Here is a 16,334-nt window from a genome sequence, read left to right on the forward strand (position 1 = left end):
CAGATTTGGGATTCAACAGTTTTATGAGTTTCAGTCTCCTGTTGGATAGGTCTAGTCTTGGTAGTCATGAAGTTGAAATTGGGGAAGCAAAATAAATTCTTAAAAGTCTACTATAGCTGCTTTTTTTTTTAATAGATGTATATATAAATGTGAGTGGGTATGTATAGTTTACCATGTGTGTTTGTGTGTTCAGTTGCATCTGACTTTTTGCAATCCCATGGACTGTAGCCTGCCAGGCTTCTCTGACCATGGAATTTTCCCAGCAAGAATACTGGAGTGGATTGCCATTTCCTCTTCCAGGGGATCTTCCCAACCCAGGGATCCAACCTGCATCTCCTGCATTGGCAGCTGGATTCTTTACCACTGAGCCACCTGGGAAACCTGTATGTTAGCATAGTATCAACCCGTTGCTGATATTTTTTCATTTAAGAATAAATCTTAGAAATTGTCCTATTCATATAGCTTTCTCATTAATGTATACAGAGTGTTCCATTGAATGGATGAACACCAGTGTTTAACCAATCTCCTTATGGTGGGCATTTAGGCTTTTTATAACTTATGCTATTACCCATAATAATACTGTAATACACGTGGTGTGTATGTGTGAGCTTTTGTGCATATGTTAGGTATCTGTGCTTCCCTGGTGGCTCAGATGGTAAAGCGTCTGTCTGCAATGTGGGAGACCCGGGTTTGATCCCTGGGTCGGGAAGATCCCCTGGAGAAGGAAATGGCAACCCACTCCAGTACTCTTGCCTGGAAAATTCCATGTACAGAGGAGCCTGGTGGGCTATAGTCCATGGGGTCGCAAAGAGGCGGACACCACTGAGCAACTTCACTTTCTTTCTTCAGTGTATCTGTAGGTTAAATTGCTGTATTGGAGGATATATGCATTTGTGATTTTGATTAAATAGACAAATTGCTCTTCATGGAGATTGAACCAGTGTACACGTCCGCCAATAATGTGTGGGTGAACTTGCTTCTGCTTGACTGCTTTCCCCCTCAAGGATTCCCATCTTTCTGTATTACAAAGCAGTTTGCATTATACTATATTACACTATGGTGTCTCTGGGAAAATGCTGATTAGATGGGTGATCATTACCATTTTTACAAGTTTCACAGAGATTGAATTTTACACAGAAGACCACTTTCTTAATATATGTATTTGCTGAATTAAATGGCTGCACAGTTAAGCGTCATGTAATGTACTTTACATTGCTTCAGAGCATAATTATACCACTGTAGAAAAACTCCAGTTTGCAAATTGTCAGCCTTCCATGGAGATTCATTCCCATAACATAATGAAGCACCCTATCCATATTATATAAAAGATTTGAGTATAAACAGAGTTATTTGCACTTTATTTCTCCTATTCAGAAAGAAAAGGCATTATCACCAAATACTGTTTTCATAATTTTCAGAGAAAAGTTATTCAGTTGGTGGAGTTGAATTAAAAAACACAAAAAGTTGTCCTCTTCATCCTTGATTCATGACTATTTGACTGTATATGTGGACACACACACAGTTTTTAGCTGAGAGAGTTAAAGCTGCTATGGTTCCTTTAAGAAAATAAAGCAGTTTGTATTACAGAAAGACAAAAGATGCACTTTTTCTCTTCTACATTTAGGACTTACTGCATACATTTAGGAAAATTTTGAAGGATATTTAAAACTACTCTCTTTTCTCATTTTCTCTTTGGGCCGCAACTTGGAATATATGAAAATCAGTTCCTGAAGGAACTTAGAACTTAACTTAATTTTTATGCTAATATGCCCAGGTTACCTTTTCTAAAATTGACTGTTGTTCTAATAGTCCCCTCCCCCCCACACACACACCTTTTTGGCTTTTATAGAAGGATTTGCCAGCTTCTTTTTTATAAAGTTTTCCAATTTGACTTTCCAGTATGGTCCTTTACATAGCATTGTACTAATTTACGTACAAATAAAAATGTTTCCATTATTGGCCTATTTGAAAAGTAATTGTGTTGGATATCATATTTATAGTGAAGACACTGATTAAATCCCAAAGAATAACCTAATTAATACAGAGTCTTATGGAGATACTGAAATAAAAATATAAATTAAAAAGTTATTATTAAATAATTACTCCTTTTGTTTTCTTTTTTAGCACATATATTTCAAAGAAGTTGCTTGCATTTAGACTGTTGAGTTTTAAATCGTTCTACCCCGCTAAGGAAAGTAGTTTGTGGTGTTACTTAGTGGAATAACAAAAAGATGAAGCTTTGGTGTGGGCTTTCCTTATGGCTCAGACAGTAAAGAATCTGCCTGCAATGTGGGAGTTCTGGGTTCAATTCCTGGGTTAGGAAGACACCCTGGAGGAGGACATGGCAAGCCACTCTAGTATTATTACTCTGTGCTCACCCCTTCTTCACAAATCACTGAATCTCATGACTACTCTAAGGGAAGAAAATCATTTTCATGGAACCATGGCACCCCCTAGCAGTCTAATAATTTATGTTTTTAAAATTCAAAGGAACATTTGTTTAGATCTATGAAAAGAATTGTTAATCTAGTATAATCTGATGTCTCTTATATTCTTGTGACCAAGAAGAAACCTTTGAAAGATTCCATAGATATTACGGAGATTGGAAGGAGGCATCATCCTTTTTGCAAATAATAGTTACATTACTTCTCTATGGGATGCTGGGGTCTGGGTGCAGATATTGAGCTGTGGCTGAATCCCTGAGCTCTCTGTAGACACAATGAAGAGTAAACTTCTAGCCAGTCGGATAAGCATGCTCACTTGTTGTGTTACAGGTACTTCTCCCAGCAGCTGGTCTGTTACAGTTACAGGATGTGAAGAAGACTTGCTGTGAATTTTTGGAATCTCAGCTTCACCCTGTCAACTGCTTAGGAATCCGGGCTTTTGCTGATATGCACGCATGCACGGACCTCCTAAACAAGGCCAACACCTATGCAGGCAAGTGGAATAAATCTTGACTGAATTTGAGACAGGAAGAATCTGAAACTCTTGATTTCTAATATGATTCTATAGTGATTTCTGGAAATTTGTCTCATGTTTTTAGATCTGCACATTAAAAAAATACATTTAAAATCTTATACTGGTATTATAGCACTGCATAATTGAAGCATACTTATAGAGTTCTGAATTTTAAAGAAAAACATAAACTGTACATGATATTCGGAGAAGGTGATGGCACCCCACTCCAGTACTCTTGCCTGGAAAATCCCATGGATGGAGGAGCCTGGTAGGCTGTGGTCCATGGGGTCGCTAAAAGTTGGACACGACTGAGCAAGTTCACTTTCACTTTTCACTTTCATGCATTGGAGAAGGAAATGGCAACCCACTCCAGTGTTCTTGCCTGGATAATCCCAGGGGCGGGGGAGCCTGGTGGGCTGCCATCTATGAGTCACACAGAGTCAGACACGACTGAAGCGACTTAACAGCAGCAGCAGCAGTACATGATATTAGGCCTAAATGATAGAGTAGATCATTTTATGCAAATATTGAATCTCTATGTTTTTCTTTCACACTGTCAAATTAATAGGGTTTAAAAAAGTGTTTACATATGAAATTAAGTCATTTTATCCCTGCTTTTTGCAACCTTTTCTTGTATCCAAGAAAACAACTTGTGGCTTCAGTTCAGTTCAGTTCAGTCGCTCAGTCGTGTCTGACTCTTTGCGACCCCATGAATTCAGCATGCCAGGCCTCCCTGTCCATCACCAACTCCTGGAGTTCACCCAAATTCATGTCCATCGAGATCAGTGATGCCATCTAGCCATCTCATCCTCTGTTGTCCCCTTTTCTTCCTGCCCCCAATCCCTCCTAACAGCAGAGTCTTTTCCAATGAGTCAACTCTTCGCATGAGGCGGCCAAAGTACTGGAGTTTCAGCTTTAGCATCATTCCTTCCAAAGAAATCCCCGGGCTGATCTCCTTCAGAATGGACTGGTTGGATCTCCTTGCAGTCCAAGGGACTTTCAAGAGTCTTCTCCAACACCACAGTTCAAAAGCATCAATTCTTCGGCATTCAGCTTTCTTCACAGTCCAACTCTTACATCCATACATGACTATTGGAAAAACCATAGCCTTGACTAGACGGACCTTTGTTGGCAAAGTAATGTCTCTGCTTTTGAATATGCTATCTAGGTTGGTCATAACTTTCCTTCCAAGGAGTAAGCGTCTTTTAATTTCATGGCCGCAATCACCATTTGCAATGATTTTGGCTTAAACATTTTCAAAGCAATGAAATCTAGTTGACTGTGAGTAGAGGAGAAATGTTGACTTCAACTAGAGGCAGCCCTCTGCTTAGATTAAATGCTGGTTTTCAGGACCTCCTGGTGGCATCCTCTCCTTATAGTGGGCAGAGGCCTGTGGCTGTCCAGTCACGGAGCAGATTATTGTCACAGCTTTGGGTGTAGCTAAAGTACACAGGAGTAACCTATAATTTATTTACCTCTGAGTTTATAAACATTTAAAAAACTCATATTAAAAATGATTATTAAAAAGTTTCTAATTAAAAAAAAAACATTTTCTAGATGATAAACTTGGTGAAAGATACAGTCCACATCTCCACCCTCTATCTGTGAGACCCAGTAGAAGCAAGTTACTAAAGAACGTTCCAAGACTGCTGCCCCTTAGTAAATTGTAGGGCCCCAACTTCCTGTACCCTTCAAATGCAAAAGCCCCTCATCTAAACTCTCCTCCACTCTGCCTACTCTGATAACTAAGGAACATAGATTCATGCAAGGCAGAGTATCTGACAGGAGCTTTATTCCTAGAATCCCTATTGCGTTTATCAAAGTAATAGTAGTACAAAGGGGTTAGTTGGGGGAAAAAAAGTGCTGCAATAAACCATACCAGGTCCAGTAATTTTGAAATTTATAGATTTCTCTGGGGTGGCCTGATTGGCTTAACTACCCTTTGTAAAATTGTTTCAGTGGGAAAATGTGATCTGAGTCCCAGAATGCTTAATTACAGGTAAACTTTTAGAATGTAATTTCTGTAAGTTGGGCAATACATTATAACATGTAGCAATATTCATATAGTTCTTTTGAGTGGGATGAGGTATTTTAAGAAAACCAAACACAAATTTGTATTTATTGATGTGTTCTCCAGTGCAGCCAATTCTGTTCTTCAGCTAAATAGAAATCCATTAGACCTGTTAATTGCTAGACATAATGCACCTGTTCTAAGTGATTTATATTACGAAAGCCAAAGAGGCTTTGTGCGGTTTTTTGGATAGTTTTTTCTACATAAAGCAATCTCTAGTTAATATCTTTCTTGGACTGCTAGTTGTCCTTCGTACTTGATCAATGTTACTGAGTTTTAAGAGATAGAAAGAGAAGGAATAAAGTAGGATTAATGCAAAAAATTTCCATACATAGTTCTCATGCTGTGGTAGAACTCTTAGTTTTACTCACATCAGAACAAACTCACTTACTGTGTTTTAGAATACAATAATATTTTATTATTTCTTTCTCTTCTTTACAGTTTTAAATTTATTGTAGTTTATGACAGAATGTCAACAATTTTCTACTAGAATTACAACACCTCTACATCTTAGTATACAGACTCTTTCTACATAATTATGCCAAGAATTTTTTATGAAAAAATTATCACTTTCAACAAAATTACAAATAAAATTTGATTTATCATATTTACACACTATAATCAGTCTTATTTTAAAAGATGTACTGCATCTCATACCATGCATCTGAATCTTAAAATTGCTCATTTCTAAGTAACATTTTACAGCATCTTTTATTATGAAAAGTTGCAACCATGCAAAAATGGAATAGTATTCACTACCCAACACTGAGAGTTGTCAATTCATGAATAATTTTATTTTAACTACACCCTTCTTGACTTCTCTTTCCTATGTTATAATTTTTTCTGTAAACTTTTTAGTGCAGACTAGTAAACATGTAAAGTATGCAAATTAGACATCTACAGCTTGATGAATTTTTGAATTCTTGTATTATTTTGGAGCAATTCAGTCATATTATTTCATCTACATATTTCTTATACTTATAAAGAAATAAAATTGCAGTGACCAATTTCATATAATCAAGCTGTTTCCATAACTTTGGTGTATTGATAACTAGCTGCAGGAAACTTTCTAAAATAAATGTGTGTGTGTACTCAGTCACTTCAGTCATGGCCAACTCTTTGCAACCCACAGGCTCCTCTGTCCATGGGATTCTCCAGGAAAGAATACTGGAATGGGTTGCCATGCCTTCCTCCAAGGGATCTTTCCAACCCAGAGATCAAATCCATGTCTCCTGCATTGCAGGCAGAATTCTTTACCCACTGAGCCACCTGGGATGCTCTTTCTAAAATAAATAATCCAGTATAATACTGAAGTAGTTCTTCATAATGAAAATATCTGAATGTTGTTTTTATCTTAAGCAAACAGAAGGTAAAGAGTCAACACAAGAAAATACCTAGAGTTCTCTTTTTCTGCCTTATTGTTTTTCAATCCCTTCCTCTTTTATGTTTACAATTCAAGTACTTATGTGTCCAGAGGCCTACCCAGACACCTAAATTGCTTTCAAGTTCAAATTAGAACATGTGAATAGATCTAGGAGAGTGAAGGTATTTCCATAACAATGGTAATAGATGGAAGTTAAAATCTTAACTTTTTTCCCCTCTCCTAGGCTTTTAAGTAGGGTCTGAGACATACAAGCAAGAAAGAAAGAAAGGAAGAAATAAAGAGCAATAGACAAGTTAATGCATATAGAAGTCCATACATACATGGAAAGAAGGAGAGGGGAGAAAGAAGGTTGAGAGAGAGGGTGGGAAAGTAAAGAAAGTTACATGACCTCAGCGTACTTTCTGATCTAAGGTATAACTGTGTGTTGAGACTGGAGCATCCTTATCCTCTGAAAATTCACCAGGGCTCTGGGCACAAGATCTGCATCATTCCTTTCTCTTGGAGTTTGGGAATGAGCTCTGTTGTATTCATTATAGTTAAATTGTGCAGGTATAATAGAAGAGTGAAGATATTCTATGGGAATCTCTGTGAATGGTGCTTGTTTTTCTTAGTATCAGCATCTTTAGAAAAAGTAAAAAATGTGGGAAACCAGGTGGAGAAGGTAGGAGGTCTGAGCAGTGCAGGAGAGTCTGCTCTGCCCAGCCTGGTGCCCACCTCCCTTGGTTTCAGTCCCAGCCCCACGCCCTGGCCCATGCTATTTTCTAGGGTTGTGAACAGCCTCAAACCATAAACAATCAAGGGTCACCAGACCAGCCAGGCAAAATGACCTGCATATTGAAGCCTGGTGTTCTGGACTGTAATCAACCTTTGTTATGTTCTTGAGTGGTGGTTTTCTTAGCTAAAAAGCTGTATGAAATTATTTTTGCTGTATACCTAAAAATGAAAACTTTCACATCTCCTAAGAGTGTGGACTTGTTTGGAGAATGCTGGTTTGTGGACTCTTCTGATGTGTTTTGAGTGATGTCTATATTTAATTCATTCCCCAAATCATTAAGACTTTGAGCATTTTTGCTGGACTGAAAATATAGAGGAGATAAAAACTGAACTTACAACTTCAGGTGCATTTTAATAGTCTCAGTAAAAGATGCTTTTGGAAGTTAGATTTTAATTTGAAATACAAATTTTATTCAGCCTTCTTTGTTGATAAACAAAAGTTACCAGTGGTTGAATTGTGAGAATTTCTAACAAATTTAAGGGAAGCAATAAATTCCAGATTCTTAGTCATTCCAACATCTCAACACTCACCACACTAAAAATCTGAGAAGCTGGTTAATATAGATTCTAACTGACCTTTGGGGAAATATTTACTCTCATTTTCAAACCAGCTGAAACTCTGAGGAACCTGGCATTCCTCTGTAATAAAGCTACCTGTGAAGAAGTCCCTTTCTCCTGTCTCTGACATGCTTTCAGTTTATTTCTCATTCTCCTTGCACTTAACCCTATTATCTGTTTGTATATCCTAGGCCTGTCCATGAACCCCATACTGCCCTACTTTAGCCTTCCCAATGTGCTTGTGCGATGATCAAGCTGTTTTCATGTGTGCCCTCTCTCCCGTTATTTTAAATGAAACTTTGCTTTTTCCCCTACCTGTTTGTTGGGGGCAAACTTCTTTAAGTGGTACTCCCCCTTAAAGAGAGTGACTCACCAGGAAGGTGGGTAGGAGGGTAGACTTCCAGACTGTTCCTCTCTCACTGTCACCATCCTCAGTTCTGCACTGGCTCGCTGTCAGTCTGCAGCACTCTCTCTGCAGCCTATTTTCTCTCTACGCCTTCAGGCCTCCGTTGTTCCTTCCCTCTGCACTTTGTTTCTCTTGCTGCCAGCAACTTCAAAATCTGTACTGTTGTCTCTACTGAGACTCCCTCTTCCTACCTCCTTGTGACTACTGTCTTCCTTCCATAAACCCATTTGTCACACAACTCTAGGTCATTTTGAGCCTTGTTCCCATTTGGAGCTCCAAGGTATCAACCTTTCTGGGGACCATAAACTACCGATGCTGAGCATTTCCTGCCCTCATGCTCTTTTATTTCTTCATAAATCTGTGTTCTCTGGTCCCAATTCTTCTAGTTATCTCTTGGCTGCTGAGCTTAGACCCAGTAGTCAGTTCTTTCAAAACTACCATCTGTGTGCCTGGTATTGCCTGAACTGCTGTGGATGATAACAGGTTCAGTGTGATTTAACCCCTGATTCCAAGGAGTTTATTGGCCAGTAATAGTCAACTCACACCCAATTTTAGTATATCCAGATTATGCTCTATTCTCTGTGAGAGCTCATCCCATGACATTTTCTTCTGCTGTCAGTTTCCATTAGTCATTTTTGCATTCCTATAATTTAGGCTAGGAATCACTACTTGGGGTAAACATCTGTCAAAATAAACTCATGATTTTGGAAATAGCCCTCTTGAAAGAAACTTGAGAGAGTGGTTCTAATAATGGTGTCACCAGCCTTGACTTTGTGATATTCATAATAAAGAGTAGATGCTGTTTATTGAAAGTCTATTGCTATGTTAATGTACTACTAAAGAAAATTCTTCCTTTGGAAGATAATGAAAGCATTTGATGTGCACCGCTGCTTGATTGTTTGCTGACTTAAATGACAGCTCTTAAAAGAATTAATCATTTTTATATTCTTAAATTCATTATAGTCCTCATTTATGTCCTAGTTAACTATATGCAGTCTGTTTTGCTTTGTTGACAGTTTTTCTAGCTGACATGAGTTAGCTGTTCTCAGGTTTCACCAAATTGTGTGTTAATGGGGACTGCTGGAGATACATATATGGGTTTTTTCACCCCTAGAAACTAATAGTTGGAGAAGGCAATGGCACCCCACTCTGGTACTCTTGCCTGGAAAATCCCATGGGCAGAGGAGCCTGGTAGGCTGCAGTCCATGGGGTCGCTAGGAGTCGGACACGACTGAGCAACTTCACTTTCACTTTTCAGTTTCATGCATTGGAGAAGGAAATGGCAACCTGCTCCAGTGTTCTTGCCTGGAGAATCCCAGGGACGGTGGAGCCTGATGGGCTGCCATCTGTGGGGTCGCACAGAGTCGGACATGACTGAAGTGACTTAGCAGAGCAGCAGAAACTAATAGTATTCAGAATGAAAGACTCATGGAGTGCTAGCACTAGTTGGGAACTTAGCAGTTATCTAGTCTAACACTTTAATTGTATTAATTAAGAAAATGAAGACTAGAGATATCTTTATTTTCCCCAGAACACTTTCTCAGAGGTAAGCTGTTTGTGGACTTAAAATACTGTTGTTATCCAGTCACTTAACCTCACTTTTCAGATAGGATTCTGCCCTAGATGGAGTATAGAGGAATTATATGAACCCCTCTTGGTATTTAATTTTGATCAAAAAGGTTCTTGTTGTGTAGAAATCAGGTATGAAGACTACTTTGTTTCTTATCAGAGGGTGCAAAACAAAAAGAACTTTGGGCTTGTATTGTTGACTTCATCAGCTTAATTTGAGATGAGCGACTTGAGCCTTTTAGACCTGGTGTGATAAATCCTAGTGAGTATCTCTCATTTCTGACAAACTAATTTTATTTGTAGGAGGGAATAAAACAGGAAAATTCAGTTGCTCTACAGAGTGAAGAGATTTCTTATATATAAGGAAGAATGCTTGTGTACATTATATATGTATAATATATATGTTTAATGTATACTGCATGGCTATAGCATAGTTAATACTGCTGGGAATCATGCTCTTTTAGAGAGAAGGAACTGATCATCAAATGGCAGTGTGATTACTGGTTGGCTTTACTCAGTGGCAGAGGAAACTAGTAGAGGCAAATCACTAATACCACAATAAAAGCTCTGTGCCATAAACAGAATATTCTGTTAACATATGGGTGGGAGGACTGGAAAGAGTAAGTAAGGTTGGTAACAGAATTAGGGTAGTGAAGATAGAGAGAAGGTTGTGGCTCTTGGAACTGACCCTGGATATAAGTACAGGAAACAGACTAGACTGAAATGTTCTGCCCTTCAGCATTACATTTTAGGTAAAGCTTTGTAGGTACATTTCAGTGGGTGCATATGTATTGCCAATGTGCAGTAGCTGCTTAATTTTACTATACCTTACTGAGATACAGAAATCTGAATAACAATTCATTTAGTGAAAAGGAAGAATCTCTTATCTCAGCTTTATGACAAGGAAGGAAGGAAGGAAGTGAAGTTGCTCAGTTGCTCAGTTGTGTCCAACTCTTCATGACCCCATGAACTGTAGTCAGCAAAGCTCCTCCGTCCGTGGGATTCTACAGGCAAGAATACTAGAGTCGGTTGCCATTTCCTTCTCCAGGGGAACTTCCCGACCAGGGATCGAACATGGGTCTCTGGGTTTGTAGATTTCATGGTAAAGAGTTTGCAGGCAGACTCTTTACAATCTGAGCCACCAGGGAAGCCCTTGTGACAAGTATTAGGCTTATATTGGCCAAACCAGTCCAAAGATATTAGGGTTTTTGTTGATCGTGGATTCAATAGCAATCAGAAATGTAATTATATCTATAAAGATGTAAGGTGATTATCTCATTCTCTTCCACCCAGGTCAGATTATATCTATGAAATTGAGCTCATTTTCAATTATATGTTTTAAGAGAGAGTGATGAACTGAAGCACTGAATTCAGAGCCAGGATGATGTTGAAGACCTGAAACTATGTTTTACAAGGAGTAGTCAAAAGAATTTGTAAAATTCTGGAGAATATAATGTTCTCTGTAAAAGTTTGAGGGAATTTCATGAGAGAAAGAGCTTAACCTTGTTCTGTGGTGAGTATAAGTAGAATCAGTGTTAAAAATTAAGGAGAAAGATTTTAGTGCAACATAAAGAAGCTTGTAGTGAGTGCTCAAGGGTGATGTGGCTGCTTTGCTCTCTGCTCATGTCTGCAAACGATAGCCAGATACCCATTGAATGTGAACATTTTAGAGATTACTCTTTCATACGGAAGTTGTGGTCAGGTCCCTTGTATCACTAAATCTTATGACTTTCCAGAGTTACTATTGAGGATTCCCAGGATTTGAGAAGCAATTTATTTTAGAGGTTATAGAGAGGAGGGGATGGAGGAAGAGAAGAGTTGTTTACTGGGTACACAGTTTTAGACTTTACAGTGTGAGCATACATAACACTGCTGAACTATATGCATACTTAAAAGTGGGTAAGTATGACTATACAGTGAGCAAAAACAAGACCAGAAGCTGACTGTGGCTCAAATCATGAACTCCTTATTGGCAAATTCAGACTTAAATTGAAGAAAGTGGGGAAAACCACTAGACCATTCAGGTATGACCTAAATCAAATCCCTTATGATTATAAAATGGAAGTGAGAACTAGATTTAAGGGACTAGATCTGATAGACAGAGTGCCTGATGAACTATGGACGGAGGTTTGTGACATTGTACAGGAGACAGGGATCCCCAAGAAAAAGAAATGCAAAAAAGCAAAATGGCTGTCTGAGGAGGCCTTACAAGTAGGTGTGAAAAGAAGAGAAGCGAAAAGCAAAGGGGAAAAGGAAAGATATAGCCATTTGAATGCAGAGTTCCAAAGAATAGCAAGGAGAAATAAGAAAGCCTTCCTCAGTGGTCAATGAAAAGAAATTGAGGAAAGCAATAGAATGGGAAAGACTAGAGATCTCTTCAAGAAAATTAGAGATACCAAGGCAACATTGCATGCAAAGATGGGCTCAATAAAGGACAGAAATGGTATGGGCCTAACAGAAGCAGAAGATATTAAGAAGAGGTGGCAAGAATACAGAGAAGAACTGTACAAAAAAGATCTTCACAGCCCAGATAATCATGATGGTGTGATCATTCACCTAGAGCCAGACATCCTGGAATGTGAAGTCAAGTTGGCCTTAGGAAGCATCACTACGAATAAAGCTAGTGGTGGTGATGGAATTCCAGTTGAGCTATTTCAAATTCTAAAAGATGATGCTGTGAAAGTGCTGCACTCAATATGCTAGCAAATTTGGAAAACTCAGCAATGGCCATAAGACTGGAAAAGGTCAGTTTTCATTTCCAGTCCCAAAGAAAGGCAATGCCAAAGAATGCTCAAACTACCACACAGTTGTCCTCCTCACACGCTAGTAAAGTAATGCTCAAAATCCTCCAAGCCAGGCTTCAACAGTACATGAACCGTGGTCTTCCAGATGTTCAAGCTAGTTTTAGAAAAGGCAGAGGAACCAGAGATCAAATTGCCAACATCTGGTGGATCATCAAAAAAGCAAGAGAGTTCCAGAAAAACATCTATTTCTGCTTTATTGACTATGCCAAAGCCTTTGACTGTATGGATCAGAACAAACTGTGGAAAATTCTGAAAGAGATGGGAATACCAGACCACCTGACCTGCCTCTTGAGAAACCTGTATGCAGGACAGGAAGCAACAGTTAGAACTGGACATGGAACAACAGACTGGTTCCAAATAGGAAAAGGAGTACGTCAAGGCTGTATATTGTCACCCTGCTTATTTAACTTATATGCAGGGTACATCATGAGAAATGCTGGACTGGATGAAGCACAAGCTGGAATCAAGACTGCCAGGAGAAATATCAATAACCTCAATATGCAGGTGACACCACTCTTATGGCAGAAAGGGAAGAAGAACTAAAGAGCCTCTTGATAAAAGTTGGCTTAAAGCTCAACTTTCAGAAAACAAAGATTATGGCATGAGGTCCCATCACTTCATGGGAAATAGATGGGGAAACAGTGGAAACAGTGGCAGACTTTATTTTTGGGGTCTCTAAAATCACTGTAGATAATGATTGCAGCCATGAAATTAAAAGACGCTTACTCCTTGCAAGGAAAGTTATGATCAACCTAGATAGCGGTTCACAGGGTCACAAAGAGTCAGACACAACTGAGCGACTGGACTGAACTGAAAAATGGTTAAGGTGGTAAATTGTCTTATGTTTTTACTATAATAAAAAGAGGAGGGACTAGTGAGGAATCAACTGTGACTGAGACAATTTAGATTTGGAGTCAGTGTGGGTAACGAAGCCATTGATACCCAAAAGAAACACGAGAGATCAGGCAGGTGTCTGGAGGAAGGTGTAGATGGGTTTTAGTCTTGATTGCTCAAGGGCCAGTCAGCAGTGAAATGTGTTATCAATTTAGAGGTTCTCACACTTGGCAAGATTATTAGCAGTAGCCAAAGACAGCTTGGCCAGCAGAAGACCTTGATTTGTTTTGAGGGAGACAATCAGTAGACTCAGCCAGAGCATCTTTGTTGAGCTTCAAGCCAAGAAGTGAAGCAGTGCCATCAATGGAAAGATGCATAATGATTAAAAAACATCACAGAACTCAAAACAGATGAAAATAAGTGATCTATGGCAGTGAATAATGTGAATCTTACAAAACTGCTTTTATATGTTGCAGGTGCATGATATAGGGGTGGATCTATTTGTTTAAAAAAGCCATGACAGTTAGACAGATCATATAGAGACTAAAGATGGCTGGAAATTCATTTATTGGGGTTTGGGAGAGAGGTTGAGTCTGGGAACAAACCATACTGGGGTGACAAGTTGACAATAACTGGGACACACACAAATGTGGATGGAATGATTAAAGGAGATTGAACAGAGAATGGAAGGGGATGTCAGGGCAGGCAGGACCATAGGTAACATCTAGTTTTAGGGAACTGTTAGAGACAGAGTAGTTAGAAAGGTAGAAAGAAGTGTTATAGAATCCAGGCTAGGAGAAAGAGTTCTTAGGTGAAACACTGCACAAGGGTTGAGACAGATTATACTAATCTCAATAAAAGAACTTCCAAAGAACAATTTGATGGGAAAGGGGGCCAGAGGCCGTATTACCACAGACAAAGGTGTGCGTGCATCAGTATGTAGGCGTCAGTACTAAGGTCTGCCCTAAAGAATTTTGGTGTGAAGGCCAGCAAGGTAGGGCAGTGGCCCAAGTAGGGGAGGATAGGAGATGTTTGGTCACTGAAGTGAACACAATAAAATGCATTAATTCTCTGTACCAACACTTATCTTTCTCACTGGGGACAGAAAGTAGTTAGGCTTAGTTGGGTGACTTTTTTTTCCTTTTGTTTTTAAAATTTCAATCAAAAATATTTCACACAGTTAAAAACATTTTTTTAGTCATGAGCATAACACATCCCTCATTCTTGTCTTCCCTCTCTATGCACCAAATATCCTGTATCCACCCACAAATGAAAGTGTCTTTGTGGCAGCTGTGGGATCCATCACCATACATTAAGGGACCCAGAAGGAGCCTTGCCCACTGTGCATTAGGCAATAGGCAGGCAGACTTTGGTCCTGGCTGTGGCTCTCAAGTGATCTGTGAACCAGTTTTAGTCCCTCTTGACTGCAGTCTGGGAGCACCCAGAGAACACTGATCTAGACTGTTCCCACAGATGAGGGAGCTTCTGTGGAAGTCTAGGTTTCCAGAGGAGACGATTTAGCATTCCATTGGAGCAAAAACAATATCAACACATGTTTGGACATACTGAAGAGGCTGAAAAAAGCAGTTTGACTTCACCTGTGTCCCCTCACCATGTGGCAGCACAGCTTAGTGCCAGGAGAAACCTTCCTTCTTTAGTCCATGATTCACAAATGAAGGAGAAAGATTTCTCAGACACAAAGGCTGAAGGAGTTCATCACCACTAGTTCTGCCATAAAAGAAGTGTTGAAAGAAGTTCTTGTAGCTGAAATAAGAGGGTGCTAATTAATAAAATGAAAATGCATTAAAATACACATACAACTAACATGATAACATGAAATAACATGAAAATGTATAAAAATATAAATACAACACACTGGTAAAGGTAAGTATATAATCAAATTAAGAATACTCTAGTACTCTAAAATGATGGTATAAGATTAAAGAACAAGTGTATTAAAATTAACTGTAGCTATAATAATTTGTTAATGAATATAAAATATAAAAAGAGGTAAACCATACATCAAAATACACTAAAGGTAGAGGGGAGTAAAAGAGTAGTTTTTGTATGTGATTAAATTTGTCATCAGCATAAAATAGATTGTTACATCAATAAGGTGTTTTATGTAAGCCTGGAAACCACAAAGCAAAGCAAAAACCTAGATACACAAAAGATGCACAACTACAGAAAACCATTAGTTTACTAAGGAAGACAGTGAGAGAACAAAGAAACTAAAAACAGCCAGAAAACTGTAAGATGGAATTTGTAATATCTTATCTATCTATAATTTTGCTAAATATAAATGGATTGAATTCTCCAGTCAAATGGCATAGAGTGGCTGGATGGATTTAAAAGACAAACAAACAAAAAGTAATATATGGTACTTACCAGAGACTCACTTCAGCTTTGAGGACACACACATGGGCTCAGAGTGAAGAGATGAAAAAGATACTTCATGCAAGTGAAAGCCAAAAGAGTACAGGGGTACCTATACTGATGTCAGACAAAACAGATGTTAAGCCAAAAATGGTCATTAGAGACAGCAAAGGTCATTATATAATGATAAAGGGTTCAATTCATTGAGAAGATATAACAGTCATAAATATATGTATACGCAACTTTGGAGCACCGAAATGTATTAAATCCTCAAACGTCTGGAAAGAGAAACAGACAACAATAAAATAATTTTCAGGAACATCATTACCCACCTTCAACAATGGGTAATCATCTAGATTATCAACAAGGAAACTAGACTTCAACCAAGCTTTAAACCAAATGGACCTAAAAGATATATTCTTCTCAAGCACACACAGAATGTTCTCCAGGATACACCATAGGCTAGACCATAAAGTGAGTCTTAACAGATTTAAGAAAATTAAAATCATACAAATATTCTTTTTGACCATAGTGGTACAATACTAGAAATCGTTAACAGAAGGAAATTGAAAAATTCACAAATGTGTGAAAATTAAACAA

The 16,334-nt window shown here is 38.5% G+C and overlaps 1 protein-coding gene across 2 annotated transcripts in view; it reads left to right on the forward strand.

Annotated features, from left to right (window-relative positions):
- Positions 1-16,334, forward strand: part of KLHL2 (kelch like family member 2) — a 174,683-nt gene that overhangs the window by 89,208 nt on the left and 69,141 nt on the right. For both annotated transcript variants that reach the window (XM_061383886.1, XM_061383887.1), the window contains one exon: positions 2,775-2,937. In XM_061383886.1, the coding sequence (XP_061239870.1) occupies positions 2,775-2,937 (163 nt within the window). The remainder of the gene's footprint in view (positions 1-2,774; positions 2,938-16,334) is intronic.

Source organism: Bos javanicus, chromosome 17, assembly GCF_032452875.1.
Source record: "Bos javanicus breed banteng chromosome 17, ARS-OSU_banteng_1.0, whole genome shotgun sequence".
Lineage (NCBI taxonomy): Eukaryota > Metazoa > Chordata > Mammalia > Artiodactyla > Bovidae > Bos > Bos javanicus.